The 26,770-nt window shown below is 45.6% G+C and overlaps 8 protein-coding genes across 8 annotated transcripts; 3 read left to right on the top strand and 5 right to left on the bottom strand.

Moving 5' to 3' along the window:
- Positions 1-276: 276 nt before the first annotated feature.
- BDR25DRAFT_362725 (uncharacterized protein) lies at positions 277-983 on the bottom strand (the record flags this gene model as incomplete). The annotated part of the gene is made up of 4 exons (XM_033696626.1): positions 277-565; positions 641-727; positions 778-822; positions 856-983. The coding sequence occupies 4 exons, from the start codon at positions 981-983 to the stop codon at positions 277-279; spliced, it is 549 nt and encodes a 182-aa protein (XP_033540401.1).
- Positions 984-1,036: 53 nt separating this feature from the next.
- BDR25DRAFT_297908 (general substrate transporter) lies at positions 1,037-2,827 on the bottom strand (the record flags this gene model as incomplete). The annotated part of the gene is made up of 5 exons (XM_033689033.1): positions 1,037-1,233; positions 1,284-2,308; positions 2,360-2,615; positions 2,661-2,712; positions 2,765-2,827. 5 exons carry the CDS (start codon positions 2,825-2,827, stop codon positions 1,037-1,039), a joined length of 1,593 nt encoding a protein of 530 aa, XP_033540400.1.
- Positions 2,828-3,784: 957 nt separating this feature from the next.
- Positions 3,785-5,582, top strand: BDR25DRAFT_297907 (cytochrome P450; the record flags this gene model as incomplete). Its single annotated transcript, XM_033689032.1, has 2 exons — positions 3,785-5,037; positions 5,088-5,582. The coding sequence occupies exons 1-2, from the start codon at positions 3,826-3,828 to the stop codon at positions 5,580-5,582; spliced, it is 1,707 nt and encodes a 568-aa protein (XP_033540399.1). The 5' UTR covers positions 3,785-3,825.
- A 2,546-nt stretch (positions 5,583-8,128) lies between these two features.
- BDR25DRAFT_245540 (glycoside hydrolase family 61 protein-like protein) lies at positions 8,129-8,976 on the bottom strand (the record flags this gene model as incomplete). The annotated part of the gene is made up of 3 exons (XM_033685889.1): positions 8,129-8,226; positions 8,276-8,823; positions 8,873-8,976. 3 exons carry the CDS (start codon positions 8,974-8,976, stop codon positions 8,129-8,131), a joined length of 750 nt encoding a protein of 249 aa, XP_033540398.1.
- Positions 8,977-9,485: 509 nt separating this feature from the next.
- BDR25DRAFT_362721 (uncharacterized protein) lies at positions 9,486-10,330 on the top strand (the record flags this gene model as incomplete). The annotated part of the gene is made up of 5 exons (XM_033696625.1): positions 9,486-9,652; positions 9,769-9,784; positions 9,831-10,175; positions 10,209-10,272; positions 10,308-10,330. The coding sequence occupies 5 exons, from the start codon at positions 9,486-9,488 to the stop codon at positions 10,328-10,330; spliced, it is 615 nt and encodes a 204-aa protein (XP_033540397.1).
- A 245-nt stretch (positions 10,331-10,575) lies between these two features.
- On the bottom strand, positions 10,576-14,363 carry BDR25DRAFT_362720 (uncharacterized protein; the record flags this gene model as incomplete). Its single annotated transcript, XM_033696624.1, has 23 exons — positions 10,576-10,697; positions 10,755-10,935; positions 10,996-11,040; positions 11,073-11,107; positions 11,156-11,231; positions 11,270-11,337; positions 11,400-11,454; positions 11,514-11,584; positions 11,617-11,718; positions 11,769-11,823; positions 11,966-12,094; positions 12,123-12,308; positions 12,936-13,043; positions 13,108-13,240; positions 13,279-13,442; positions 13,525-13,568; positions 13,618-13,656; positions 13,708-13,786; positions 13,830-13,871; positions 13,922-13,936; positions 13,965-14,099; positions 14,140-14,200; positions 14,236-14,363. The coding sequence occupies 23 exons, from the start codon at positions 14,361-14,363 to the stop codon at positions 10,576-10,578; spliced, it is 2,073 nt and encodes a 690-aa protein (XP_033540396.1).
- Positions 14,364-15,342: 979 nt separating this feature from the next.
- Positions 15,343-17,305, top strand: BDR25DRAFT_383627 (TPR-like protein; the record flags this gene model as incomplete). Its single annotated transcript, XM_033697835.1, has 2 exons — positions 15,343-16,144; positions 16,871-17,305. Coding segments are annotated over 2 exons (1,237 nt in total), but the record flags the coding sequence as incomplete, so codon positions are not given.
- A 6,677-nt stretch (positions 17,306-23,982) lies between these two features.
- On the bottom strand, positions 23,983-25,801 carry BDR25DRAFT_108096 (1,4-beta-D-glucan cellobiohydrolase-like protein). The gene is made up of 3 exons (XM_033683529.1): positions 25,276-25,801; positions 24,797-25,223; positions 23,983-24,740 (listed from the first exon to the last, which is right to left on the bottom strand). Exons 1-3 carry the CDS (start codon positions 25,461-25,463, stop codon positions 23,997-23,999), a joined length of 1,359 nt encoding a protein of 452 aa, XP_033540394.1. The 5' UTR covers positions 25,464-25,801; the 3' UTR covers positions 23,983-23,996.
- Positions 25,802-26,770: the final 969 nt, after the last annotated feature.

The raw sequence follows: 26,770 nt of genomic DNA, 5'->3' as shown, positions 1-26,770 counted from the left end.
TTCCCGCCTCTCAAATTGCGGGACGGTCTCAATCGCAGCGATTCAATCCGGAAAGAGATATGCGCGAGATGCTGGAACCGTATTTCGTCCCGGTATTAATAAAACTCCATACCGTGCTGTATGTAGTGATATGATGACATCTGATTATCCCATATGGTTGCGAAAAAAGGCTTTAGAAAAGTGTTGGGTAGCAGGTTGGAAGAAGAGGGATTTTTCACTCTTGTTAATTGAAATCTAATGGCAATTAACACACCTAGCCTTATTCTAAAACCACCGTTAATGGCAGGCTTGAACTAGGGAGGGGAGTGCTCGGGTAGAGGGTAAGTTCAAGCGGTCCACAACACATTTGCAACAAGCCAACCACAGGTGTATATGGGCATGGTATGTCGACGACTTGTCGAATCCCTTGCCTTGAAGCGGACCGCACACATGAGGATCATCTGAGACTCTCCCAATCTCGCTAGATTCGGTCGTTTCGTCGATGGCTGCGCTGTGCATAACTTCACCAAATGTTGCATTGTTTAGTAGTATTGGTACTATGATCTTGACCACGTATACAGCAATCCTAGTACGTGGACGACAGCCGTAAGTCAATTTCCCTGAGCAATCAGTTCCGTGTATAAAACTCAAGGTCGGTCACTCCTGGCCAATTTGTGCTTTTTGCAGTACTTCTACCTGGTCAGAAAGGTCCTGACGACCAACCGTTATCCAGATCCTAGCGCAATATCTCGACAATCATGGAAATTGGGTGTATAATCTAGAACGATGGTTCGGAACGCGTCGGCAAAGAGCATGATGGCATGGGTGACTGATCGGACAATTCTCAAGAAGACGTGCATTCAGCAGTATGTGCACAATCTTAGACGATATTGAAGTGGGGAGAAATTAACTCCAATGCACCCTCTCCTGTCCCGCACAGTCTCTACCTTAGGCTGCATATGTGCGCCTCGCCTCGTCTGCCTTTCTTCCTCCAAGTCGAACATCTGCCACCGCCCATGGCTCTTTCATCGGGTCTAATGCGAAGCCCGACCAAATTCTAGGTTTCTTTCAAATCCAAGGAGTAAGCCGTGCGCGCCAGTGGACCTTCTGAGTGGGTAGCTGTTTCGACATCTGCCTCCTCCCTTTTAACGAACTTCGCCGGCCGTTTCCGGGAGATGGAGTCTTTATCGCCAATGACGATAAGGGGGGGGTTCTCGCGATAATAAGCATCAACATCTTCTAAAGTTCGGTCGGCTAGAGGCGTGTTAAACGAATATTCTCGTAATGCACTGGATAAGGCTTACCGGTTTCTGGGTAAAAGAAGTAGATGATCGGCATGAATGCCGCATTGAGGACGGTCCAGACAATATAGAACCTCCACCCCAGATTTTGCAATCCGCGCGGTGTAACTTCAACGACGATGAAATTTGTAATCCAATTAGTGGCCGTAGCAACAGCAGCACCTTTCGTCCGCATCGGCAAGGAGTTAATCTCCGTAGGGTATAGCCAGGGTATTCCGAGCATGCCGAGTCCGAACCCAATATAGTAGATAAAGAACCATACCACGGAGGCCTTGCCGAAAATCTGGTGATCAGGTCTATTTAGATCGTTGGCGAAGTAGAGCAGAATGGTCATGAGGAGGAAGCAGAAAAACTGTATAGCAGTCGACACCATCATCATAATCCTGCGTCCGTACCGCTCGACAAGAGGCGCCGCAATCCCCGATGCGATGAGATAGACAACGGCAGAGGTAGCTGCAATAAGGCGCGCCATACTGTCACTAAGGTCGACGGATGAGATCAAGAGCGTTGGCAGATAATAGGACATAATGTTGATGCCGCCAAACTGTTGCATGGCCTGAGTGCCAGCACCCAGAAGGAGTCGTCGAACCGTTTTAGTGCCGGCTTGAGTGCGACCCCGAAGTAAGTCTCGCCATCGAATCGCATGTTCGCGTTCATACTCCACGCCAAAGCGGATCTCCTCATACTGGGCTTTGACGTAGGGATCTTCAGTCGATTTATTCTCGAGACTGGCAAGAATTGGGATTGCTTCGTCATCACGACCGTGGGCAATGAGCCACCTGGGGGACTCCGGCAACCAGGGTACAGTTGCCCATAGGACGAAGATGAAGACATATTGGAGAGCCAAGGGAAGACGCCAGGCAATGGCCCCTCCGACGAATGAAAGGCCGTAGTTTATCCAGTTCACTGTCATGAAACCTAAAATATTCATCATCATCTCGAGAACCACAAGCTTTCCTCGCCACTTAGCCTGCGACGTCTCAGTCTGCCAGACAGGCGCTGTGGCTGTGTTAATACCATTCCCGACACTTACCGGTCGTTAGCATGAGGACGCGACGGTGGATTTGGGGACAGCCTACCCGCTGACAATGCGACCAACGATCATGTGTCCGACGCTGTAGGAAGATATTTGCAGCGCTGCACCGACGGCCATGATACTTGTCCCGATGAAAATGGTCCTCTTCCTTCCAATCTTCTCCCCAATCCAGAATGCTACGATAGCCCCAAGAAAACAACCGATGTCATAGATGGCCGTCACAATTGCAAGGGTATCAGTCTTGTCAGGTCCATTGAGGTTGTGAACATTGAGATAATCTTTCGAGATGACCACACCACCTGGCTAGTGAGAACATGTCCATCAGCGGGAGGCGAGCAGCATACTGAAGACACCTTGATCGTATCCAAACAAGCTCATGTCAGTCGCGCAAGCAATCTGCCAAGATAAGCTTAGAGTTCCAATACAAGTCAAGCTTATGTAAACGTACCGTTATCCAGAGAGTAAGCCATCCTCCTTTCAACCCAAAGTATGGCTGCTTCGGTTTGAACATCTTGCTAGCATAAATAGTCCAATTCACGTTAATTAAGATCATGGAACCTATCTAGCTTTATACTCTCTCATGCACCGCGGCTCCGCACAGCCCTGCAAGGGAGACGTACTTGGCTGATGCTGCCGGAATAAAGATAGGCGAAAACACAGCAAGAACCCGAGCAATTAGCTCGGAAAAAGATCGGAAATTGTGCGAGAGGAGGATGCTCTCCACGTGGTTGACAAGCCTGGGGTGCTTATGTGGGGCGTATGATGGCATCCCTATGGACCTAAAGAACCCACAGGGACGGTTAGAAATAGGTGACATCTTATTGCCCGGAGTAGAGCCTACCGAAGCCACCACCATCACCACCTCCTTCCCTATCTTTCACAATATTGGACCATTTTAAAGACAATCTTTATTGATCTCGCAGCAGGACTAATACCCCACCAGTCGAGTTGTTGTGTGCAGAGTAATCGAAAAGCGCGGCAATTGATCTTTTCATTTTCACCCACATCTTTGAGTTCTTTTGAGCCAGGCCGTGGTGGTTCGAGGGGCAGGCAACGGTAAACCAAACGATACATACTAAACGGAAAATCGGCTTTTATTGCATGGCCCTTCGCAGTTGTATATGGGTGTTGTTCGCGTCCATCGGTTGATGTCTTGTGGTCGGACACGTGAGACTGTGTGATTGATGGAAATTCTACATGCTGACTAAATCCACTAAATCACGTGCTTTCTACCATCAAATTCCCTCAAGATGTGACAGAGCTAGAAAAACGAGCATCTAGGTCTCTTCTCTGCGTATTTACAGGTGGCCTTGAAACATTCATCCAAACATCTGATCCTTTCAGCCTCTCCAAATGCTTCCGACTCCTCATTTTCGCACTAGCGCTTGGAAGATGCAGCGTGAGAAGAATCCTTCTGACTTGGCCTTCAGCTTATCTTCTTCCCCAACTTCCATCACGATAAGTCCCTCCTAGCTTCAATTTCACCATCATTTGCCGCATATCACCAGAATGGTACTCAACCAAGCCTTTCTCATCTTTTGTGCTTTTCCGGTCGTGTTCATCGCTTGGTCCGCATACTCGCTCGCGGAAAACTATGTGAAAGCCAAATCCACAGGGCTTCCCATTACTCTCCGCTTTGTCTCACCTGGGTCCCCACTATGGATGATGTTATCGCCCCTAATTATGCGCATCTGCTCATATTTACCCTTCACGAGCACGTTCATTGCAACCTATCGGCGTGGCTGGGAAGGGCGGCAACGGTGTCGGCCCCATGTAGAAATGGGTGACATGTTCATGATCGTGACCCCAGGTGGCAATTGGCTAAAAGTGTGTAATGATAGACTTGTTAGTGAGATCCTAAAACGAAGAGACGATTTTTATCGCGACTTGGCTGCCTTTGAGGTCTTAAACATATATGGCAAGAATCTGGCAAGCACCGGGGGTGCAGAGTGGAATCGGCATCGCAAGGTAGCGGCGGTAACTTTCACGGAGAAGAACAATGAGTTGGTGTGGAGAGAGAGCTTGAAGCAGGCTGGGGAGATGCTGCAATACTGGCTACACCGGTCCCCGCAGCCGATTCGAACATTGGCCGAAGACACGCGGGTGTTTACTCTGAATGTGCTAGCTGCCGCATTGTTCGACAAGACTTATCCATTTGAGAGCCGTGCCGAGAGTAAGCTACGGCAGAAGAATGGCAAGAAGGACTCCGCATTTGGCTATCGGGATAGTCTATCGACGATTCTTCGAATGATCATCCCGATTCTCATTTTTGGAGAGAAGAAGCTGAAGGAAGCATGGTGGTTGCCGGAATCTTTCAGGAAGGCAGGATTCGCTGTGTCCGACTTCCGCACCTACGTTACGGACCTAATAAATGAAGAGCGTGTTCTCATTTCACAAGGCAAACAGAACACGCCAAACCTCGTCACCAATCTTGTCCGAGCATGTGAAGAAGAGAGCGACGGCAGCCTCAGTACGGGTGACTCGAGGCCTGGTCGCACAATTCTCACGAAAGACGAAATTATCAGCGATCTCTTCGTCTTTGCCTTTGCGGGGAATGATACCACCGCGATCACTCTCGCGCATATTCTGGGAGAGATGGCGGCCCATCCTGAGATTCAGGACTGGATATCAGAGGAGATACATTTCGTGCTTCAAAGCACGGATATCAAGACCTGGAATTATTCCACATGCTCCCAACTAAAACGATGCTGGGCGGTCGTAGTAAGTGTCATTCTCTCACCTAATGGTTGGGAACACTCACAGTGTAATAGTACGAAACCCTACGGCTGTGCCACCCTCTAGGTCAGCTCGTGAAAACAACAGGCAACTTACCACGAACTCTTAATTTCGACTCTAGAATCATCACGATTCCGCCACATACTACAGTGGAAATCAATCTCCCCGCCCTTCAAACACATCCTCGATACTGGGGTGCTGATTCACTTACCTGGAACCCTAAGCGTTTCATTTCCGGAGATTCCATTAACCACGAAATTCTTCCACCTGATACTACCGAGGTATTCCTCCCTTGGTCAACGGGGAAGAATGTATGTCCCGGGAAGCGATTTTCTCAGGTCGAGCTTGTGGCGGCATTAGTTACATTGTTCCGCGACTACAGGTTGGAACCGGTGATGGAGCCTAGGGAGACAATTGAAGATGCCAAACTGAGAACTCGGAGACTTGCTGAAGATGTTGAGATGAGGTTGCTGCATGAGATCCGGGAACCGGAAAAGATAGGTCTACGGTGGTCAAAGAAGAGTACATAGAATCACGGAACGACCAGAACTATCCACTGGATTCACTGAGAACGACATTTTCTGAGTGAGTAGATATGCAATCTCTTTCCACGCATCGTGTGCCCTCTTGCCTACTGCATTTGAGGGACTTGCGCATTAGCATTCCCTAAGCAAAGATAGGCGAGAATTGTTCCGCCATGCGTGATTAAACGTCAAGAGAACTAACATGAAGTCAAACCATTATCGTGTTACTAATTGTCAAGGACTAGGTACCTGACGAGAGCTACCAAATTCGTCCTAGCCCTGTAGCTCTTAACTCTGTACTCATCTGCTTATCGACACAATGTCATCCAGTCTAACCGTCAATCCAGAATACCACTTTTAGGACATAACCATCGCTCCCTTCGTCGAAGTGCGCCTCTCACTCAACACTTTTGAGATTCTCCTTACCCTTCACCGCAACTTTAACATCCCAACCCAGTCTCATTAATCCACTTCCTAGGCGCGCTTTCTTAGTGTTTAACTCCCTCCATTCATCTTCACCAGCTGTAATATCGAACCGAATGACGCACATCGCAGCAAAAGTAACGATGACAGAGCTTACGAATTAGCACCCAGGACAAAGGGTAGCACCGCCTCCAGATTTACGACTCGCAGGCGATTTCTTCCGTTTCTCTTCAGTTTGGGATGCTATAGGCCCAATTCTAGGCGTCGGGGCCCCTGAGAGATGAACCGAAGTGTAACACCAGTCAGAGAATTATGACCATTTCGCCATTCTTCAGTTGATATTCGCCCGTAAGAACCATATTGTTAGTCACAGTGCGAGCTGTGACCGTGGCAGGGTTCGTGCGAAGCACTTCATGGAAGACTGCATGAAGCGTTGCACAATTATTCTTCAACTTTTGGACATTAAAGAGACGCTTCTTTCCCATTTTTGTACTTGGTGGTAGGTCCAAGATGTACATTCCAACCTCTTCCCTACACATATTCAGGATATCCAGGTCGGAATAGAGACGGCACAGTACCTAGAAGACACTAGGCAAGTCGCCGGAAAGCAGGGCCGCCATTGATGTCATAATCTCTAAGTGTGCGACTTCCCAGATCGGAACGTCATAGCTGGTACTAACATCGAGCACAGACTAGACCTGAAACGAGTCGCACTTGTTGTCTCCACTGGAATATAAACACTCAAATGCTTTGGTAACGGCCTGGCGTGCACGGAGAGCCCGGTGTGGTGTGAGAACTTCTGGCAAGACGCCAAAGATTAAACTACCGAATCCGCCTATCTCAAAGTCTCTTCGCAATTGTTGGATCAAACAGAGGACATGGACCAGATGACTTACCGATAGGTGCCAATGATGGCAGCGTCGCGGAGTGAGTTTTCAGGCCCGTACATCGCGTTGGCCATTGGCATTACTAGGGCTTTTCGAACCTAGTCGTACAACCCAACTACACCCTCTTTCAGTATAGTTGTGCCCTTAATAATAATAACCTCTATGGCAACCTTAGTTCGATCCCCCACACTAGTACCCTGCGAAATATCTCTATGGAGACTCTGAAATAATGGTTTGGTCAGCCACCAGGCGCCTGGTTCCTGATTCGAATGTAGGAAGGAACGGCCTCGAGGACTGACACCACCAAAGCGGATTAAAACACAAATGCTGAAGTTATGGATCAGAAGTTCTTGACTTGCCATTCGATCATAGTTGCGAGCAACGGAGGGCTACAACTTGGATGCGTGCGAATGAAATGTGTAAGGTGAAGATGGGCAAGCAATGCTTATCTCTGGGAACGGATCAGATTGCATTATTCATATAGTGTAGAAAGTCACCGTGACGTACCACAGCCGCATGACGCAGCAGCCTTTCTGTGGAAGGGCCAATGAGGGGCCTAATGAAGTAGAAGGCTGTAGCTGCCGCTTGAGGGGCATTCACACCCTGGGCCCTGTGGAGAAGGATTCGGATGGCAATATACGCAGTTACAATGAACAGCACTGTCGTGGCTCGAAGTTTCCATGGTTTCCTCTAAAATTGGATAGTAGGGTGTGGAGAGTTGACAAGGTCGGGAGCATTGATGGGCTCCAAGCTTGTAGAAGTTTCTTGGTACAAATAACCTCTCACCCCTTCACTGCATTCGCCTCCCTCACCAGGTCCCAGTGCCGCTCCTACCCGCCACAATCTTACCCCACCTTCTCTCCTTTCACCCCGTCAAATAGGTTTCATGATTGAATACGATTGCTCTTCTTTTCTGATTCATGACTTCAATTTATCTTCCCTAGGCAGCCAAACTCAGGACCTTTTGGGGGCAAAATGATTCCATTTCACTCATATGCCACTTCTTTGTTCCTTTTTTCTTGTCGTACACCACCATCATGGTGTGAGCCAATCTACTTTACTAAAGACCGGTCCACCTTGAACTATTACTACAGCCATAAGCAAACCATCTCCCCAATGTGCGCTGTAACGTCACCCATTAGCAGGTAGGCTATGCATCACCTCTGCTAAAGTTCAATGAACTCATCCTGTGCAAGCTAGCGGTACCTCGCGAGGGAGCGGGCAGTCCCACCACCTAACTACTCACACAATAGAACCCCTCCAAACAGGCGGCCCAGGTATCAGCCATTCTGTCTTGCTCGCCGTCGGCTCTTGGTAAATTGTCAAATTCAGCGATGGGTCTGATGTAGATTCGTCAGTGCTCATTGTACAGGGAGGAAGGAAGCCTACCATTTGCCTTCCACACCCCTGGTATAGCAGCTAGATACTCTTCACCAGGCCTTTCCCATCCACTCCCTGACACATATAAGTGCGCACATTCTGGGTAGAACTCAGGTGAGAAAGGAACATGTATCGCAATGATCTCATGGCGAATCAGGTAAGCACCGCTATGGAGCGAAGTCGGAATGGTTGTAGTCCAAGTGTAGTTAGAAGCGAGGAGGTCTTTTAATGCCCATTGCCCATTGCGAATGGTCCCGTTCTCCAGGCCAACTTCCTGAATCTTGAACCAATTTTTTCCACTGCCGTCGAAAGAAAAACATGCATCGGGCTGTGAACCACAGTAAGTCATCCAAACAATAATTGCCCCAACATCGTGTGGCCATCCCGGATAGTAGGCCTTAATTTCTCCCCCGGGGGATACGTTCGCATACTTCTCGGCGCCAGATCCTGGGTTGTTGCAAACTAGGTAGGGTGAAGAGACATCGTAGATAGGCCGGAAGTCGGCCCAGTGACGCTGAATCGAAGATTGGTGCTCGGCTGGATAGTACGGGAAGAATCTGCAGTCCGTCAGGCCACAGTGAAGCCAGAAGGAGGGGACAAAGGGACCCTGGTTGCCATATACCGGCAATCGAGTAGTTCCATATGCCTCCATGGGCACACACTCTTAAAGAGTGGATAAAGAGGAGACGTGTAAGAAAAAAAGCCCTCATTTTACTGTCTGACGTCTACGACGAGCGTAGAGGTGGTTTTTGCTAACCTACAGCATCGTTGTTCATATATACGACTGAGAGAGCGGACCTGCATGGCGACATGCAACGTGCCTACTGTCTAGCATGCCTGCTAGATTAGTTAGATCAAGTTGGACCGAGCACAAATTTCGCGCAATATAAGCTCATATTGTATGAGGAAGGGTCTGCTGTAAAGCGTGCTGTTCCGGGCCTATGGCACTTATTGTGTATTATCTGCAACTACGGTGATTTGGCTTGCAATTTCCTATCAACCATGGGCTTGGCGTCCCACAATACTATATATATCGTATATCTCCGATGACCCTCAAGCCACAAGGCCTCACTTCGCTCATAACTCATGCCTCTGTAAGACGCATTGCTTCTATCCGGTTTCACTGCATATCTATCACAGCCTTGGTTTAATACGTTCAGGCAATTATTTGTTCTATCCATTGTATAATACAAAAAAATTGGTGACCTGAGAACCGGGTATGCAATGGCGTCGTTCCGCTAGCGAGATTCTTAAATTGTGCCGTCGTCGTATTTCGTGTTTAGAATGCGCTGAGCTAAAGTACGAGCAATTCATCCAAGGCCTCAAGCTCGGCCTCCGATCGTGCCAGAGATCACAGTTAGCCATTTTAAATGTTCAAGAACGACTGTCAAGCTAGGAGGAGCACCAGAGGCATGACGAACTGGATTGATTGCTAAAGGAGGGCAACTACGGGTTTATATAGTACTAGATGAACCCGTCATGTGACTTAAGGCCACCGATAGCTCTAGGCCGCAGCAGGTGGCGTAGCTAGGCAGCCGTAGGTCAAAGGAGTGGAGGTGGCTAGAGCCTGGAGAGCTCTGTAACTGCAAACAATGACCCTGGCTATAACGAAGGCGTGCCAATCAAGCATGGTCAGACCTCCTACTCTGGGGTTGTATTGGAGGATAAACCGTTGCTCTTTTCTTTTGTTTTGGGAATTGTTTCCCTCCTCAACTGTAGATTTGGCGCATCGCTACGGCCTTACCCAACCAAATATTACGCGATTATCTCCCCACCTCTATCGCATCACTACTACAACACCCACAACGCAGCCCTGCAACCTCCCAGGCCCGATGCCGGAGCTACGGCTGGCCATTACGACAACATAGCTGCCAGCTGCAAGGGCATTGCCACAAGCATCTGCACTATTGTGAACAACCTACCTCAAGATGTCTAGCGCTAGTTGCTGGGGTCTGCCAAAAAGCAAGCAGCCTCGACGCCAACTCGATGCTCCCTTTCTAAGCTTCGTTGAACAGGGTTTTCTATTGCACCGTCTGCCGAGTCAAAGTTAGGAATTCCAAGTAATCGGTCCCACGCTAGGTCTAATGGTAAAATAGAATATGCTAAAGGCTTATTTCGTCGTAATTATTAAAGCCTTAGGCAAGGTCTACTTGCATTAACTAGAATAATACAAGTTGTTAGCAGCAATGGCGTCGATACATGAAAGGCTTACAAGTATTTCTATCTGTATCTCTATTACTTCTTACAAAAAATATCTTCTTTAGAATACCTATGCTTAACCAGCCTGACTTGTTTTACTTCTCACTCAGTTAAGAATCAAGACAACCTACTCCAGGAAATTCCAGCAGGAGCCACCGGATATGTGGGATTGGGGTCAGTGTGGCATGCTGGGCTCGGATCATATGGAGGCGGACAATCCTCTTCTGCTCTGCTCATGGGAGTTGTTAAAGAAGAGATCTGATTTCTTGCTCGGCTCTCCTGGACTCACAGATTCGCCCTTCTTTGTTGTCCAACTTGAAACTTGCCATGGAGGTCACTTGTTGTTGTGTTTTCCTCCCCGTCTGGGGCCCATTTATCTCTTCGATCTCATCCTCTAGCAGGAGATCAACGCCATTACCTGTCGCACGTGAAACTGGTTCACGTGACCCAGCGCAGGGTGAATGTGGGTCCTTCACCTCTCACCCTTTTCCTGTTTAGGACTAGCGCTCTTCTAGCTACTATATATTTACCTCTGAGCTCTCTCGAGCTCCAGAGACCTCACACCTCACCTCAATCTACCTAGGTCGTCTCTCATTACCTAATTGACCGCTCCATGGACTCTACTATCAATCAGCTCTAACCCTGCGATATTATCGAGCAGCAGATTCTTGTTTTGGTTTTAGTTCGCACCCTGTTGGAATGCTGGCCGTGCTTTCCTCCATGGATTTTTTTCAGCGTTTAGCCCATTGATAGATGCCTTATCATTCTGCGAACCCGCGGTGTGCGCGGTGAAGGATGTCTGACGCACAGTTCGGGAGGGAGGCAGTATGTACCAAACGTAGTTTTAGCCTCATTTACAGCCCACGTCCTGTCTAGTAATGTTTGGGTCGGGTGTAGCGTGGGTTTTCGCGAAACGTTTTCGTATAAGCCTTACGCGAAGCTTGTGGAGGAGCTTTAGTAGGCGCAAAGATGAAGAACTGGGTTGATTGCTAAAAGAGTGTATCTAATGGTCTATATTTGCAAAGCAGTGAGCTAGGTAGCAAGTGACTAAGCCGCAGGTAAATAGGTAGCATAGCAGGTAGTGTATCAGGGGGTGGAAGTATGTCATCATGATTAGACCTCGGGGGTCTCTGTGACTGCAAGCACCTTACCCACGTCCTTGGCGATATCGCGGAGAGTCTCGCCGTAATGCTTCATGCTGTAAAATTTCCGGACAAGGTTGTAGACACCAATTCCATCTAGAAAATCACTCGCTGTCCCTTTCTGTCAGGCCTCGAAAAAGGCATCAAGGAATTCCTTATACTGTGTTCGTTCTTTCTGCTAGGCTTCCAGCTGTGCATGGCCCTGTCCAGGTTGGACTTTCACCTTCTCTTCTTTGATGAAATAGTCTAAGTATTCTAGTATAGCATCATTTGTTCAGGTGGTGTAGTTTGCTTGTAGGCACAACATGAAGTGGGCAGCTACTTCTTAGAGCTAAATATATTAGCCATCCAATTCTACAAAGTGTCCATAGATTGCGTTTAGTACCGTTTTCTCCGCCTTAATCGCTCCTCCACTACCCTCGAATTCTTTCGCGAAGGTAGGATCCCCTACTAACTCGGAATCCTCGATCCAGACCATAAGGATATGCTAGTATTCACTCCAGTTGTTTTTCAACGAATCCAGTTCCTGCCAGAGAATGCAGCACAACTTTGCAAGCTTGCAGCAGCAGAAATTCCTGGTTGGAACATCTTAAGGCAGCGGGGATCATGGCCTGCAGGATCAAGCGATCGATTTCAGTTTTTGATTTTTGCAAGAGTAGTGAACATACAGAGAGATTTGTTGACTTTGACTTCCCCGCCTTCTTTACGGTTCCATGGTGTATAGTAGAACGTAACCGTTACTGTTAATAGTGTTTTTAAGGCGTTACTAGCAGCAATAGAGTTTTGTTCTTACGTAAAGAGTAAATTAAAACAGCCTTACAGGCAGTAACAGTTACTACTAAGTTAATTAATAGTAAATTTACTGCTTAGTGCAGCTACTGCAGTAACTAGTGTTACTAGAGGCTCTAGAGGGCTTAATTTTAACACAATCTTGCTAATATAGTCGCGTTAAGCTCTTCACACAATACCTAAGGCCCTAGGTTTCAGCTGGAGGTCGCAAGTCTAGATATTGTCCTATTTAATGTTGTTAAGGCGAGAGTCCTTAGGAAACTTATAAGAATAAAAACACTAGAGAATAAGGTAATAAGGCCTTAATTATAAGAGTTCCTAGAGGCAGCCTTTAACTTTTTAAGACAACAAGAGCTTGCGAAGTGTTAAACTGGCTGCGAGCTTTAAGTGCAAGGAGTTACTTCACTGTTCTGTACTAACAATAGATAGTATAGGCAGTTACTGCAGTAACTATAGCCTCATTAACTGTACAGTAACGGAAGGCAATTCACTTTTGTTCTAACTGCCAAGAGATTGTTACTATGAATAATAGTAGGAACAGTACTACGTTCTATTAAACACCATGTACGGTTCGCACGTTTGATAGGAGCGAAGTTACTGCAGGCGGGGTTGGGCGCCTTACTTTCTCGCGCAGTAAAGTTAGTCTTCTGAATCATGTAGCAGAAGATCTAGCTACACATATCCATCCTCCTGTAGGATTACCCTGCTCACCCAAAGGTACTGTTTGTCATACCAAACAAGATTCTTGTTGGTGCGTTCCTTTTGTTTCTCTGACAGATCATCCGCCAACAACATTTGGCCCTGACATTGCGAGATGAATGTTTTCGAGATATACCATTGCAATCTACCATGGCGGTCGTCACTCCATATTGTCCATCTTACAGAACGTTAAATAAAACAGTGTGTTGATTGCTCCCTTCGTCCAATTTCTTCATCGTCGCAGAAGTGAAATGAAAGACGTACTGACTCCACAGTAGCTCGTCGACTGATAGGAATGTGGCAAATCTTTGCAGACGCTTTTTCCTAACCTTCGTCATATACAGAATCTAATTCCCAGTCGTGATGAGATGGTCAGCCTCAATACAGAACTTATGCCTCTCTAGATTAGCGAAGTATGTTGTCAGCGACTTCTCTGCGTTTCCGAGATCGGTGATCAAATTCACCTAGCGCTTCTGGCATTCAGCAGTCAGTTGGCCCATAGGAACTCTCAGCCTAATGGACTCCGAAAAACAAGGAAAACGTAATCGGAAACGGAGGGTACTTAAGTTGAAGTTTCCTCAATCTTGTTTAGAAGGTTAAGAAAATATAGACGTGCGCCCTCAAGATCGTGGAGTTGGATTAAATTCCCAATAGCAAGGCCGAAATGGGCCATGAATTGACCGTTGCGCTCCTAACGGAGAAAATTCCGCACGTGACTTTGTTTCACGTGACACTATATCGAGGGTGAAGGTGGGTCCATAAGTCACACCATAACCCTACTTAGTCCGAGCACCTACTATATTAATACTAGGACAATTTTATCCACCTCCGAGCTGTCGACCTAGTTTGGCTATCACCACCTAATTCACTTCTCGCAACTCCATATACGCTCTACCCATCAGCTTTAATCGTGCGATACAACACTTTCGCGGCAACGCCTTGAGCCGTCTATTGCTGGTGACACTTTTCCTGGTACGTATCTTCGCGACTGAAGCGCTTGCTAGCTTGGTTGAGAAGGGTGATTTCAAGGGCAATAGACGCGACTAAGTCACTACGAGGCAGGACGTCGTCCGTCCAGGCGTTGTAAAGTGAGCCCAATGACGCGCTCTGTCAAAAGGCTGGCGTACAAAGCCAGTTGACTACGTAATATTACTCTTATACCATATAGTCCCGTTCGGAAGGTTTCGTGGTTGGGAGAGGCTAAAGGCTTTAATAATCAATAGAATTACACAGGCAGTAGATTTCGCAATACTAAGAGCTGAAACCATTCACGATGCTGCACTACCTTTGTTTTACGAGATGCGCTATGCATGATTTGTTGTTGCTATTGTCTTCGGATCGGTGGTGGAGGCTGGGTATATCTCTGTGAAGTGGAAGTCAGCTACACGCCTTCTGATTGGCCAATTCGGCGGCTTTGGCGACGTCGGCTCTTCATAGCGAGCTGGCTAGTACCTTCTCCACCACTCGCAACCTCCCAGTATTCGCCTTCCTAGGCTCACCAGGCTCGTCGGGCGTCCCAGGCTCCCAAGGCGGACCGACAGTCGTCTCCACGTCGCCCCATTTATGTACACATGGCCCATCAAAGTATCCACGCTGCCACTGGACATTTCGGGCAGGCTCTACCATCTCTCATCTCTGTATGCTGTATCCATAGTCTCCTTCCCCTAGTCCTTGCCCTCCCCCAACTCTATTTTCTCGAGAGCTTCGCTGGGTGTATTACTGTTTCGTCATGGAGCCCATTTCTGTGGCGGCTTCAGTGCTCACTCTTCGTAAGTCCCTACACCACTTCTCTTACACGAATCTGCTAAACGATATCCAGTTTCCACCAGTCGCGCCGTCGCAGTTGTTTTTCGCAATGTGCTCTCTGTTGTCAGGGGAGCCCCCAAGGGCATTGAGAACTTGCACCAAGAGTACAGCTCGGTGCAAGCTGTCATTGAGAGAGTGGGCCAGGTTGTCAATGGGGCTCAAGATAGCGACCTTATGAATGCCGAGATTGCGACGCAAATACGCTCCATCATTGAGGACTCGCAAACCACACTGGATGAACTAAATGTCCTCATTACCACATTAATCCCATCCAACGCTGCAAAGGGGAAAAGAGCTGCCTTGCAGATGCGATACCGTTACTTCTTTAGCGAGAAGCAAATTCAGGCAATCCTATATCGACTTCAGGCGCAAAAGAAATCTTTGGCACTGATACTCAACGTCTCCGCAAGGTTAGCCTCTTCAACCGGAGCAATGAGACTTATGTTGTCACTAACTCTTGACAGCGCTGATAGCAGTCAAATCAAAAAGGAGCTCCTTGACATCCGGAAGGCTCTAGAGTCATATCTTGTTTCGCTCAGAAGTAGCAATGGTTCCAACGAGATTTCCGAGGCCCCAGTCTCTCCGAGCTCCACCTCCTCCATTGCTAGTCGGGGGCCTAGTGATTCAAGCTCCATTTTCACCCGCAAATTGTCAGTAGCATCAGTATCGGATGTCAGCTCCGAATTGGGCAATGGGCAACCCTCCGTCTCGGACCTGGCCCGTCGATTTGATAAGGCACTAGCTTGTGGCAAGTCCAATGGACCTGCAGGAGACAATATCCAGCATAGAACCCAAATATTGAATGCACAAAATGCTGCCATTGTTGGTTCTAGAGTTACTCAGCGCTCCCCAAGTGTTTCATCGGGTTCTCTAGCGACAGTACCTGGCAGCATTGGTACGCTGATTAAGGACTTATCGGCCAAGGAGGCTGCCGCTTCGGGACTATCAAGTATAGAGAGTGCTATGGCAGCGCAAGCGCTAGGGAAAGCGTATCAAAACGCCGATCAACTAGAGCCTGCACTTGAATACTACCACCAAGCACTGGCAGCGCAGGAAATTCTTCTAGGGCCAACCCATCTCATGACCCTGAACACCCTTGATATCATTGCCAGTGTCTTTGAGATACAGTCACGATGGCAAAACGCTTTGGATTACTATCAGCAGTCACTCGCCGGAAGAGAAAATAACGACGCTCTGGGGCCTAATCATCCATCTATTTTGCCAACCGCCACCAGAATTGCCCGTATGCTTAACAAAACTGGCGAATCGGAGGTAGCCTTACAAGAGTACGGGTCAATCCTCCTGAAATACCGACAAATGCCTAAGGGGGGCTCCACAGCTGCTTTGGCAATCCAAGCCGATATAGCAAAAATTCATCTTCACCTCGGAAATACGGATACAGGGTTGCCCTTAGCTCAATTAGTGTTGTCGGAGTACCTTGCCCTCCTTGATATAAGGGAAACTAAATTAGGCTCTGACCACCGCCTAACCAAGGAGAGTCGGATGGCTATTCAGGATATAAAACGCGCTATTCAGGACACAGAACAAGGCTCAGAGGAATCTATGGATTCTACAAACTTCCAGCCGTCTGCAGATGGCACCCCTCCAGCATCATCGTATCCAGAAATCGACGCGTATGAAATCAAACTAGAAGAGGTCCGCACCATGCACGGTAATCACCACCCCGAAACTCTGAGTGTTATGTGCAAACTTGGTGACGCCTATGAGCGCCACAAGCAACTCGAGCCTGCGATTTCTTGGTTCCTTGAAGCCCTGCATGGGCAGGAAATTATATTTGGGCGGACACACCCCACGTCTCTCCAGACTGTTCATGAATTGGGTGTTTGTTACCTCAAGAGATCGGAGCCAGTAACGGCTCTCCGGTATTTAACCAGGGCGCTGCAAGGCCGCACAATCAAGCTAGGCGAGAACCACCCTCATACCGTCTGCACAATTCTTCAGATCGCAGAAGTCCACGAGGAACTCGCTGATCTGAAAAAGGCGAAGGAATTCGTCCAACGAGGTATCGACGAATGTACCTCCAAGTACGGGCAGAAGCACCCAACCACACTCTCGGCGAAATTTAAACTCGCCACAATTTGTCAAAAGGAAGGTGCGTACGAGGTGGCCACGGAACTGCACGAAGAAGTCTTGCAGGATCGCATCCAAAGGGACGGTCCGAACCACCCTACAGTCTTTAGCTCCAAGGCTCATTTAGCGGCAGTATATCGTGCGCAAGGTGAGACTAAGAAGGCAATTCCTCTACTACGTGAAGCGTTCGAGGGACAGCAGATGAAGTATGGAGAAATTCATAGCACGACAACGGCGACGGCATCGCAGCTTGCAGAGTCGTACTGGGATATAGATGAATGGCGTGAAGCTTTGGACTTCTACTTCATTACGCTCAAGGGGATCCAGAATGAGGAGAAGGGAAATGCGACAGCCGGAACCATTGTTATGAGCAATATCGCCATGTGCTACCAGCAGCTCGACATGTGTGGGAATGCGCTTTCGTGGTTCGAAAAGGTGCTTAAGATTTATGAACGAGAGCTCGGGATGGAGCACGAGAAGACCGTGGAGGCGGCTGTAGATGTCGCCAATGCAAACTTGGCGTTCGAAAGGTTTGACTGTGCCATAGAATACTTTCAGCGCGCTCTAGCGGTCAAGGAGAAAGCACTGCCAGCTACAGATAAATCGATCATTGAGATCATCTTCCAGCTGGGCTTTGTCACGTGGGAAAATGGTCAGAATGAGCGGTCTCTAGTATGGTCCAAAAGACTCATGGACCTTGGAGAGAGCGTCGATACAGAGTCGCGCCTAGTAGCGTTAAGGAGAATGGGTTGCATCAATGCACAGCAAGGCAAGAATCATGAAGCGCTAAATATTCTTCAACAGGTTCAAGATGAGGCCCAGGCTTCTCTCCCTAAAGACCACTTCTTACTTGAGAACACCCCTATCGAGATCCATAATATCTGCATCAAAATCCACCAAGAAACCGACACGCTGAACGACCTTGAGGAGCAGCGCGAACTGATCCGCCAGCTCCTTGACAGAAGTGAGCCCATGGGCGTCCGTCTTCTCATGAAACTAGCGGAGGTTCACCAAAGACAGCACATGCAATACGAAGCGTTGAGCCTTCTTGAAGAAGCCTTAGAGGCTACCCAATGCCTTCCTGAGACGCCTGATCTGCTCAGTATCCGGCACGAAGCGATCTCCGGAATTGGGGACGCACATCTTGAGCTTTACAATAATAAGGCCGCCGTTGCGTATCTGCAGATTCTTGTCGACAGCGAAGATGATGAATCTTGGAAACTTGGCGCCCTAATCCGCATGGGCACGGCACATGAGAACGAGAGCAACTTGGACGCGGCTATCGCCGCGTTTGAACAGGCCCTTCGCGAATACAAACATAGCTCCGAGCTCGATACAATCAGCGCGCTGTGCTGCATGCGCAGGATAGGAAACTTGCATCTCCAGCTAGGCAATTCACAAGAGGCCTTGCGGTGGACGCAACAAGCATTGGCAGGTTTCCAGCGCAGCCCAGATGCTGAGGCAAAAAGGCAAGAGCTGCGTACCATGAGCGTACTGTGCTCGATTAAGCTAGAATTTGGAGAGATTGACACTGCGCTAGAGATACAGAAGGCCTGCGCTGAGGGGTTTGAGGCTAAAATGGGGCCGTTAGATGAGGATACTCTGGCGGCGGCTCTAGATCTTGCAGAGATCTACGATGCTTTAGAGTATGAAGAGTCGGCGCTTTGGTGGTATGAGAAGGCTGTAAGAGGATACAATTCCAATCTAGCAGCAAGGCCCGCAAAGGCTGAAGAGGCTGAAGAAAAGGTCAGACAGCTGAAAAGGAAAGGTGTAATAGTAAAAGAAGTGTAGAAAGAAATACTACAATCTATTCTCTATAACTACTAGTTATTAGAAAACCTTTAAAGGTAGCGGTAAGAGTATACAACACTAGATTTTTCTTTAGCCATTCATTTACTTGTTATTTCTTTTTATTCTTTATTGCTACGTTCTGTTGAAACGTAACTATTTTACCAACGTTTTAATAGCTAAGTTTTCTAACCACTATACGTTTTAAATATGATAGAAATATTAATTATTATTATTTTGGTTTTAGTAGCTGTAAATCCGCTAGCGCGTCCCTAATACAATCTATATTAGGAGAGTTGTAAATAGCTATGATAAAAAAAAATTACGTCCGGCTCAACTTCTGTCGCACGTGTCTCACGCGATACTATACCCATGTACTGCGGTATTCACTTATTAGGGCTAGCTCCTTTTTCGTACAGTATATAGTAGGCCTATGACCCCTACTCAGCTCATGCGAGAACTTCGTCTCAACCTCTGCTCAAGCTGTAAACCGCTACAGCTCACGTTGCTCACCCTCAACTCACCTCAAAGTCCAAATTCTGTTAATCAGTCCCATTTTTTTTAGGAGACTTGCAGCCCATTCTCGCTCGAAATTTTTGATAACAGAGTTCAGAATTCCTGCTATCCTGTGATGCGTGCTTTGTGGCTTTCGGCCTCAATTACGAAGTTAGATGTGTATTATATAGAAAATTGTACGTGTACAGATGATGTGAGTCATAACAGATACAATACGTACACTAATCTCTCCTCCTCCCTGCTGTACAAACATACTCAAAATATCACCTGTACAGGCCTTAAAATCGCCCAATTGTACTACACCTCGTTGGTAGCGCTGAATCCAAGGCGGCGCAATAGCACGTCTCATAGGAAACCCTGCGAGGGCATTCTCGCCAGGAGTTTATACTACAGTCTATAGCACAGGATACACTATGCCGGAATCTGCGGAATCGACACATCCCTCATTTTTTATGTCTGATCGCGATTAAATTCTCTCACAGCAGTCTACTCGCATGAATCTACGCTGCGCTAGCGAGGATTACAAGAGTTCACGCGGCTGAGTGGGGTCTTCTGAAGGGTTTGATCCTGAATCGCGTGCTCTGAAATCTTCGATGTATTTGCCGGTCTGTTGATGCCGTGATAGAACCTCGGGAGACGCTACGTTAGTTCCTGCTAATCTATATCCAGCGTGCCCAACAGTCCGTACTACTGTACGATTAGGAGATTTTGAGGCCTGTACGGACGAGATTGCCTGTACGTACGTACGGTCGTGAGGAGGAGAGGCAGCTGTACAGACAGTAACTGCACTGTTTAAAATAAGCTGTATAGGTAGTACTGTACAATTAATGTACGTTGTAACTATTAATACACTATACTATAAGAGAGGCAGAGTTAAAGGCCTAATAGCTCCCTATAAGGCTATTTTCCCTAGTAACGTGAGCAGCTAGAGCTAGGAGCTTGCTCCTTACTATTTAGTGTTTAATCTAGTGCTTCTGCAGCTGTATAGCCTTAATTATTGCACCTAATAGGTTATTATAATTATTAGTTATAGTATAGCTAGTAGCACTAAAACACCTCTTATACTTACAGCTTGTAGCTAGAATAGTAAAAAAATTAAAAGTAATCTTATAAAAAATAAAATAGCTTAATTTACCTCTAGTAAGCTACTACTATAGAGGATCTCTATATAGTAATAAGTAATTCTTGTAGAGATTAAGGTGTATAGCATTATAGTAAAATTACAGCTTATTTAATAGCCTTTTACACTTATATAAGCACTTATTTATTATAAGAGAGAGGTTAACAGTAAGATAGTTCTTATAATTAATGTTATAATAGTTACTACTAAGTAGTTTATAACACCTTAAAAATAAAGCTTTAGCTTTATTTTTATTTTTATCTTTATTTTTATTTTTAGTATTTATGTACTGTGTAAAAATTATTTTTATTAACTAAGTTACTTTATTAATCTAGGCTTTATAATAGCGCTAGTAGGTTTAAAACTACAGTAATTACAGCTAAGAATAAAGTATAGTTGCTACTATATAATATAAGGCTAAAAGCTTAAGAATTAGCTTACTTTAGTAAGTTATAAGCTTCTAATAGCTAAACTAAATAGCACTTTTAAAGTAAAAAAAGCTAGGCTTATTAGTAAAAGTGTTACCTATCTAATTAAAGTAAATTTAGAGGCACTATAGCTTTATAATTATTTGCTAAAGTAAGCTAGATAAGCTATTACCTTTAAGTTTTTTTATTATTTAATAAAACTTTTTTAAAAAGCCTATAAGGTGCTTAATCTTATTTTAATTATCTTTAGTTATAAGATTTAATAAAGTGTTAAATCTAGCATAGTAAGCTTTATTCTTAGCATTAAAAAAGCTTTTTTATTACTTTTAGAAGTAGCTAATTACCTCTTTAAGCTTAAAGCAGCATAGAAGCATAAGATATACTAAGTGCTAGTGTACTTTACTATTATGTATAAGATTAAGTGTACTAAACTTCTAAATAAGGTCCTCTTTAGCTAGGTCTCTCTGTATAGTGTTAAAAAGCCTTATGCGCTTATGTAAGGCTAGAATGCTGTTTATAAAGTTATAGAGACGCCTAACAACACTGCGCTTTTTATATAGCTTAAATTAATTATAGAGAGTAGCTCTAGTAAGCTCCTGCTTAAATTTAGTAACACCTTTACTATATATAATAGCCTTTATAACTACCTAGATAGTGTGGCTAGCGTAGTAGATTTAGTGCTGCTTATTAAGCTTATACAGCAGATTTAAGTAATTATTAAGGCTTTAGATAAGCTTATTATTATTATTTAACATGTTATTTCTAATAAAGTAACTAAATTTTAATATAATATTATATTTAATAATAGTAGTAGCTACTTTAAAGGCTTATATACTTTTAGTATAGTTACTATAAAAGTTTTTAAATCTAATAAAAAGATCTTATTATTTATGCAAGGCATCTAGCAAAGTTAGTGTTATAGAAAAGTAGTAATAGTAGCCTGTATACACTTACTAATAAAATAAGCTACTACTATAAAAAACAAAAAGTAATTTCTACTACTTTACATATCTACACTTAACATAATTTTTAATAATGCTAAATTTAGTACTATTAAAATCTTCTACTTCTGCTGCATAAATGCATTCTAAATATTAGTAAAAAGCATAGTGTATAATTATAAAAAAGTAGTAAGAAGATCTATGTAATTTTAGCTAATAAGGCCTTAGGTTTTTATAAAAATAGTGTTTTTAAATAATTAATCCTGCACTATAACCTAATCTACTAGGGCACTGCGCAGAGGGCCTTCCTGCTAAGGTGTATAAGATAGCCTATGTAATAAGCTTACTACTTCTACTTTAGCTACCTTTTATAGGTGCTAAAGAGCCTAAGAGCTATTAAGTAAAAGCTTTTTATTAACATTAACTTTATACTCTTTTTATAAATGCTTTACTATATAGTTATAACTATTAACTACCTTTATAGCGCTTTTATAATGTTACTTATAGCACTAATAGTAGAGCTAAAGGTGTATAACTTTACTTTACTTTTTATATAGCATTAAATCTGCTTTATAAAGCTACACTTTTAAGACTTTATAGTTACTTTTTATTATTTTCTTATTTTTTACTTAGTAACCTAATTACATAGCTAGTAAAGTCTTTTTTAAATCTAATAGCTATATATTACTCTAGTTAATTTTAAACTTAGTGCTAGCATTATAATTACACTTCTTTAAGTACTTCTTTAATTACTTATTACTAGCAAGTAGTGTAGCTTTATAAAATAAGCTAGTAAAAGTGTTATAGATTACTTTTAATTTTTTAAGCTTTTAAGACTTTATAAAGTGTATAACAGCAACACTAGATTAACTTAATAAGGCCTGTAAGGCTATAAAGCGTGTAAATAAGCAATTCTATAATAAAAAGTAGTTAGTAATAGGCATTATTCTAATTTTAATAAGCTATACTATCTAGATAGGTAAGTAAAGTCTCTTTTAAGTAGCTAAATTAGTGTTACACATAAAATTTTCTACTAATTAGCCCTTTATAGCAGCTTCTCTAGTAAGAGCTCTTTAAAACACTAAATTAAGCCTTATAAGCTATCCTAAAATGCTAACTGTACACTGTACTATAGACAGTACTTAGGGCAACAGCTATTGTACGCACTGACAGAAGATTGCTGTACGTTTGTACGGTCTAAATCAACCGTACACCGTACTCAGTACTGTCAGTAGTACGGCCTATTGGGCACGCTGTCTATATCCTTCAGCGCATCATCACGCCAGTGAGGAATAACAGTGGTATATCTAAGCTACCAAAATATAGGCTAACTCCTGTTGTAAATCCTCATAGTTCTTGTAAAAACTTTGGATCTGCTATTTATCTAACATCTGTGGCATTCTTCCTTCCTTATATTACTAGTTATGAAAGTGAGAATAATCCTATCCTCTATATTACTGCTGATAAGGAAACGCTAGCATTTTAAGAGAGAGAAATCGAAAGAATTTATGAAAAATTGGATTGTTAGGGCGTATGGGGCTCCCCGTGAACTGCACGAAGTCGAGGCTGAAATTGAAAAAGTGCCAAAAATGGGTGAAGATCCCTGTAGGTTAAGCATAGCATACCTTATCAATATCAATTTGCTGGTTATTTTCAAAGGAAAGTCTAGATGAACTTAAAGGCCTGAATAAGTGACACTGGAGTCAAGAATTGCGCCATGTCCGAAGAACTGAGCCATTGAGAAGTGGAGTGGCCCGAATCTAGGACACCGGTTGTCTTATTTTCGGGCCAACACTTAGCCTACGTGCTTGCTCAGGCCCAAAAGCGGAAATTGATTTCAATGGACTTCGTTTTCCCCTCGGAGTTAATCGCTAATAAAATTTAGTGCCCAAGTTAGCGTTCATGAACATAGTCTGTACACCATGGTACCACATAACGTTGAACGTAATTAAAATGGAGTTGATCTGTTAAGCACCTTGCTAGAATAAAGGAGGGCATTTAGAATGCAAATTTCTGTCTCCAGATACTCTTTTATGTTCTACATGATTCAAATGGTCACAAAATATTTACAGGAGCAGGTGAATTTTGTGAACATAAGTTCGCATCTCTACAGGGCTATAGCCAGCCTCCTCTATCATCATTCTCCGCATTCTTCCGCCTTGCTTTTCTATTCAATTTCTTGAATCTTGACTCTAGAAGAACTGTCTATATCTAACCAAAGGTGGAGTTGATAGGACCGGACTTGATGTTAGAGTAGGTCACCCAAGCAGAAGCAGACTTGGACTCAACGTCGGCAGGAACACCAGAGGTAGTCTCGCACTCACCACGGCCAATTCCGGGAACGCTAGGATCCTTGTCCGTCGGGTAGGTGGAGTCAAGCCAGAGCATGTTAGAGTAGTGGTCATCCCAAAGTGACATAACCAAAACCATGCCTTGCTGGAGAGCCTTGGCCATGTTGGCCATGCCACCCTTGTCCTTGAAGGTGTAGGTGTCGCCAAAGACCTGCTTCTGCTGGTCGCAGAATTTGGTCGTGATGGAGTTGCCGTCGACACCAGCAATCTGGGACATGGAGTTGGGAATAACCTTGCCGTCTTGAACGTAGAAACGCTTGATCTCCATGTTTGCGCCTGAGCCAACGAACTGAGTGACGACGGTAAACTTCTTGCTGGTATCAACTGTCTTGCCTTTACCATAGAAGGTCTTGTCTCCCATGCGGTAGGAGTTAAAATCGCAGCCATCAGGGTCGCAAACACCTGCATAGCGCTCAGCAGAGTAAGTTCCGCCACATTTGTCGCCTTCGCATCGGCTTTGCTCAATGGTGGAGCAGGAGTGAGGAGTAACGGCAGTGGACACGGAGTTGGCCTCCCAAATATCCATCTCCGCGCAGCAGGAGCCGTGGCCGCCGACACCAGCATTCTGGTCGTTGGATGACTTGGTCCATCCTTCGACATTTCCCTATACGTTATGTGAGTCTTTCTGTGGCCCGTTTCAATCTTCAGAAGGATTCATACCTCTCCGTTGATAAACTTAAGATCACGTGGGCACTGGGCGTCGCAGTATCCAGTTCCGTACTTGGCACCTGCCTTGTTCGTAGAGTACTTCTTCATGCCACCATCGGCGTCCATAGAGACAAAGTACAGAGCACCGTTCAGCCCACATGGAAGGTTCGATAGGTCCACGTCAAAAGTAAACTCCTGGTCTGGAGAGAGCTTGAACATCTCATACGTGGAGTCGTCCTTCATTAGGTAGGTGCGGGAACCGATATTGGTGGAGTAGGATCCCTTCGTGACAAACGTCAACTTCAAGGAATTACCGCTCGCGGTGATGCCGTAAGTAGCCTTGTAGTCAGCTCCATCAAGGGCACAGTTGCTCGCGCACGCCTTGTTATCGGCACAGAGGGTTGCGTTCCACTCGTTGCCCGTGTAACAGTTCGTGTACCTAGTGCAAGTTAGGAGTACTCTCACTATGAGTGAGAATCTATAAAACTAACCCAGTCTTGGTGTGAAGCCAGCGCCAGTTGGCGTCCAATACTACCTTGCCGTTCTTGGTGGTGCAGCTACCCTTTGAAGAACATGACTGCCAGGTCATACCTGGGTGGGTTTCCGTCTGCTCTTTGCCAACCAATTGGCCTTGGGCCAGGGCGAGAAGGGAAGAAGCGAAGACGAGTGCTCGATACATGTTGGAATTAGAACGACCAGTTGCTCGATGGAGACAAGAATCTTCACTGGGAGAAAACGAGATCTTATATGCAAACCTGCCACATTGTGGCTGCAGGCAAGCTCAATTGCGGATTGAGTGCGGGGATAGCCGCGACCCAAGCCATGGAGAGCTGTAGAGAAAGCTCACTGGCTCATCGGATCGACGGGAACATTATTTGAAGCGCCCTGGGGTGGTCCTGAACGGTAAAGGAAAGGTGCCCATCCTCTATTATGTCTTAATTGCTGATGATTGCAGAGAGAAGCTGGAATATGGTAGATCGAATCTCGCTCACAGATCTCGACCGGAACCAGTCTCCCTCAAACCGTCTGGATCTGCAAGGGGCAGATGAGCTAGGAAGTCGGGGCGAAATCGCACGAGATTGACCCGGAATAAAGTTGCAGACCTGGTGACTCTGCTTCTGCTCTCAGTCGACGCGATGCCTTGGCGCTTAGCATGACTGGAGAACAATCGATGGAGGAAATGAATCCTAATGAGGGCACGGGCGCTACAGATGGGGCTCAGATATACGATAGACGATGTTGCCTACGACATGATAGGCAAGAGGAAGGAGGCTCATCTCAGCGTGCGTTTGAAGCATGCACTGATCGACGGGAGTTCCGGATAAGGCGGGCAAAGCTCCATGCCAGGACCTAGGCATGGTAGGTCGTTGGGACACCAAGAATCAGAGAGAAATGTGGGGGGTCACTGGCCCCTGCCATCGTTCCATTCTAGGTCCTAGAGAGTTGACAGCATACTGTCCAAACCACACGAATGAAAATTTAAGGCCAATAATTCCCCAGTATTGTTGTGTTCGGCTCTTAGAAACCTCGTCCAGATCCACTGCGAGCTCCCACGGGTGAAATTGGAATTGTTCTAGACGCAGGCGAGTGAGCCTCCTCAAAGAGTAGGTTGGCCATGCGAATGAAGCATGGACGTCGAAGAAGCATTCTGGAAAAAGGACCCTGGTATTGCGCTTTGTTTCGAATCGCGAGGCGAGTGACGGCTTTCATTTACACAACCAGTCAGAGGAATTGCAACCGAGTGACTTGATCTAGAAAACGCTGAGAGAAGTGAACGATTGGTGGGAGGTGAGAGGCTCAGGAAGCCCAAGCCCTTGATTATATTAGCTTTGGTCAAGGTAGATAGCGAGGGTCCGGGTCGATTTAGGCTTACATTGAGCCCATTAGATTTGTGGGGAAGGACAGGGATTCTCCGCATAGTCACCCTGCGTACTATCCCCGCAAAGTATTCCATGTACTGAAATTGAGTCTTCTCCAACTGAATCG

The sequence above is a fragment of the Lindgomyces ingoldianus genome, assembly GCF_010093535.1.
Source record: "Lindgomyces ingoldianus strain ATCC 200398 unplaced genomic scaffold BDR25scaffold_58, whole genome shotgun sequence".
Classification (NCBI taxonomy): domain Eukaryota; kingdom Fungi; phylum Ascomycota; class Dothideomycetes; order Pleosporales; family Lindgomycetaceae; genus Lindgomyces; species Lindgomyces ingoldianus.
This window is presented reverse-complemented; position numbering and strand designations above follow the sequence as displayed.